At 41.7% G+C, this 3350-nt stretch overlaps 1 protein-coding gene across 1 annotated transcript; it reads left to right on the top strand.

Annotated features, from left to right (window-relative positions):
* Positions 1-869: 869 nt before the first annotated feature.
* On the top strand, positions 870-1925 carry LOC146853765 (olfactory receptor 5J3-like). The gene has a single exon (XM_085650878.1). The coding sequence runs from the start codon at positions 870-872 to the stop codon at positions 1923-1925; it is 1056 nt and encodes a 351-aa protein (XP_085507004.1).
* The last annotated feature ends 1425 nt before the right edge of the window (positions 1926-3350 follow it).

Below are 3350 nucleotides of genomic sequence, written 5' to 3'. Positions count from 1 at the left end.
TATGGAAGGGGGCAAAACTGGACTGTCATCTCCGGCGTGTGGGGAAAGAGATTGAACTGTTCGGGCGCCATTATGTGGTCATATGTTCTTTTGCTGCACAGTTTACCACAAAGCGAGAAAACGGTGGCTGGTCCAGATCTGTAGAAACCTTGGTACCAGGCACTGTTGCGAGGCCTTTAGGATATTGAAACACAATTCTAGCCTCTTGATAGTATACTCAGTAGCAGTTTTTCCATTCTCTATGTGGTGCACTCGCAGAGCATTTTTAAAATCAACTTACTAAATAAGGTCCACAGTTTCGCACAAATGAAATGAGGAATTTTAAAGGGTCTTCCACCTTCACTGTTCAATTGAGATCACTTGCATTGATGCAGTTCATTTACATTTCGAATTTACTGTTATATTGGTTTGTTGCTCCCGAGAATCTGTATCTAGTGGCTAAGATCAAGTTCTGACCTCTCATATTTGGACCGGCCACCTGCTTATACAGCTCGCATATGCATTTTGAATTGCCAGCACTGTCTCCATCTTTGATTAATTTATTGCCTCATATGATCTCATTCTCCTACTTGTTGAGCCACCTGCACAGATTGCACCACATTTCATATTTGCGCCAGGCCATACCTCTCTATGTTTTATCTACCTGTTTTTATTGTATGTATCCAATCTTGCTCTATCTCTTTTTATCTATATCGATTTTAAAGCAAATGAATTGTATGCCATTTTAGATGTACTTTTAAGGTCAAACTGACCGAAATAAAGTTATTATTGACTTGACTTGTTATTCAAAAAAACAAGTAATTAGAAAAATGAGAGTCCAACATACTCTAATGTATATTTTTCTGTTTCAGGAAAGTCAATAAAGTGAGATGGAGTGGAAGAATCACACCAGTGTTTCAGAGTTTGTACTCTTGGGGATCACCAGTCAGTCACACTTACAAATCCCGCTGTTTGTGCTGTTCCTTTTCATCTATTCAATGACCCTACTAGGGAACATTGTGATCTTTCTGACTATTTGGCTCTCCACAAGCCTTCAAACCCCTATGTACTTCTTCATCAGTAGCCTATCCTTCCTGGATATCTGTTTCTCCTCAGTAGGCACCCCTAAGATGCTAGCTGATTTCCTGGCAAAAAGGAAGGTCATCTCTTACCTGGGTTGTGCCTTTCAGGTCTATTTCTCTTGTGCACTTGGCAGCACTGTGAACTTCCTCTTTGCTGTCATGGCCCTTGACCGCTATGTTGCCATCTGCAACCCACTGCTATACCTGTCTGTAATGAACCACAAGGCCTGTGTTTTGCTTGTAACTAGTGCATATGCAGCTGGCTTCTTACACTCACTCATCGAGATTTGTATCACCTTCCGTCTGTCCTTCTGTGCCTCAAATGCCATCCAACACTTTGTCTGCGACATTCCACCACTGCTCGAGCTCTCATGCACTGACACAACCATCAACACACTGGTGCTGTCTATCTTTGGTGCAATCATTTTCATGTTTTCTCTCCTGGTCATTTTCATTTCATATGGCTACATTATAGCTACGGTTCTGAGGATCAACTCTACCTCAGGGCGAAAAAAGGCATTCTCAACCTGCGCTTCACATCTCACAGCTGTGACACTTGCCTATGCAACAGTTTCCTATGTGTACATATGGCCAAGCACATCCATCTATCAGAAGAGTGTGGCCACAGTATTTTATACAATGGTGATCCCCATGCTAAATCCTGTAATCTACAGTCTACGGAACAAGGACATAAAAGCAGCTCTCAGAAATATTGTTTATCAAAACCTGTTTGCCAGTGTTAGTTCTCATTGTAATCAGTTTAATTCTGGCAAAATTATGTTTTTAGCTGGTGAACAGAGGACTTTGCCTGTAACAGTTAGGGGAACCCACATAACGATGGACATTTACTCAGACCAGACATAAGGCTTTAATTTTCAGCCTACCTTGAGTCTTGCAGGGTCTCAATGAGATGAGTGGGTGTACTATATTCAATTCAGAGTTAGCTTAATGGCATTTTATTAAACAACATCTATATGATCACGCAAATGCATTATATACATATTGGGGTCACTGTTCACAAAGGTATATTTTGTTGTAAATGTAAGCTTTTGAACAAATTTACCTTTGTGCCTAACAGGAATTCATAAAGGGATTCCTGCAGGCTTAAATGATTCTATGAGTGCAGATTCCTCTACTATAAATCCCACTTATGGGATAGGAAGAAGACATGCAAGGGCATGGGGTGCCTTGGAAGTTTGAAACACCCAGAAACATATTTATTTGAGGGTATTCTCAAACTCCTCTCCATACCATTCAATCCCAGAAATGGTACATTACTTCAGCACACAGATGAAATTTCATTCCAAGTTTGGAAAAAGAAAGGATCACACTCGCTATCTGTGAGAGTGTTTGGGCAGGGATTTCTCCAAGGGGAAAACTGTTTCTTTAGATGAGTAAAAGGTGCATTTTAACAGAGGACTCTTTACATATTGTGCAGACTTCTCCACTATTAAGAGATCCACACTGGGGAAGTATGCCTGAAAACGTGTGCCTCAACCACCTTTCTAGGCATACTTCTAGCATTGTTTGAGAATTTACCAAAGAAAAAGAAAAGTATACTCAGGCACTCAATTGTATTTGTTTTTTGTGAATGGGGGTTGTGTCTTTTGGGTCTCTTATTAAGATTAAGCCCTGGCAGATGAAGGTGGTTGTGGATCTTTGAGGTGTGGTGTATTATATGAACTCCATAACATGCATTGCTGTTACTGTACAAAAAGTAAACACATGCATATTTATATTTCTGGGGCCATAGGCCCTCATTTAGAACTTGGCGTAGGGATGGAGCATCAAAGTAAATTGGCCGTGCTTCTTCCTCACCCAACTCTTGGTCCTCCCACTCTGTTTAGAGTTGGGTTAGACCATATTAGCAGAGCTGTCGGTGGGTCTGAAAGTGTGAACCTCTGATCTTGTGGCCAATCTGTCAAGCTGCTGCAAGGTCACATTAATGATCATTCTGCCCTATAGAGGGTAGGGCAAATATCACCTACTTTCCCTCCCAATGTCCACAATGTGAGGACTAGTGGACATGGGCAGGGCAAATGCATATTGAACCCCACACACAGAGGGATGCTCCCAGAGCACTGGGCCACTTTGTTTTTGGTCAGAGAAAATAAACTTCATCTTCAGTGATGTAAATGGGGAGCCGTCGTGGTAACTGTGACTCTTAGGAGCAGACACATCTGAGACAGACAAGCAGGCATCTCTAAATACGGCAAATAGAGGGTGATAGAGGCCATGACCCCATTTTCCTTGGTAAACTGGTGAACTAGAAACCAGGCCCTAAGTGAC

Source organism: Triturus cristatus, chromosome 4_1, assembly GCF_964204655.1.
Source record: "Triturus cristatus chromosome 4_1, aTriCri1.1, whole genome shotgun sequence".
Taxonomy (NCBI): domain Eukaryota; kingdom Metazoa; phylum Chordata; class Amphibia; order Caudata; family Salamandridae; genus Triturus; species Triturus cristatus.
This window is presented reverse-complemented; position numbering and strand designations above follow the sequence as displayed.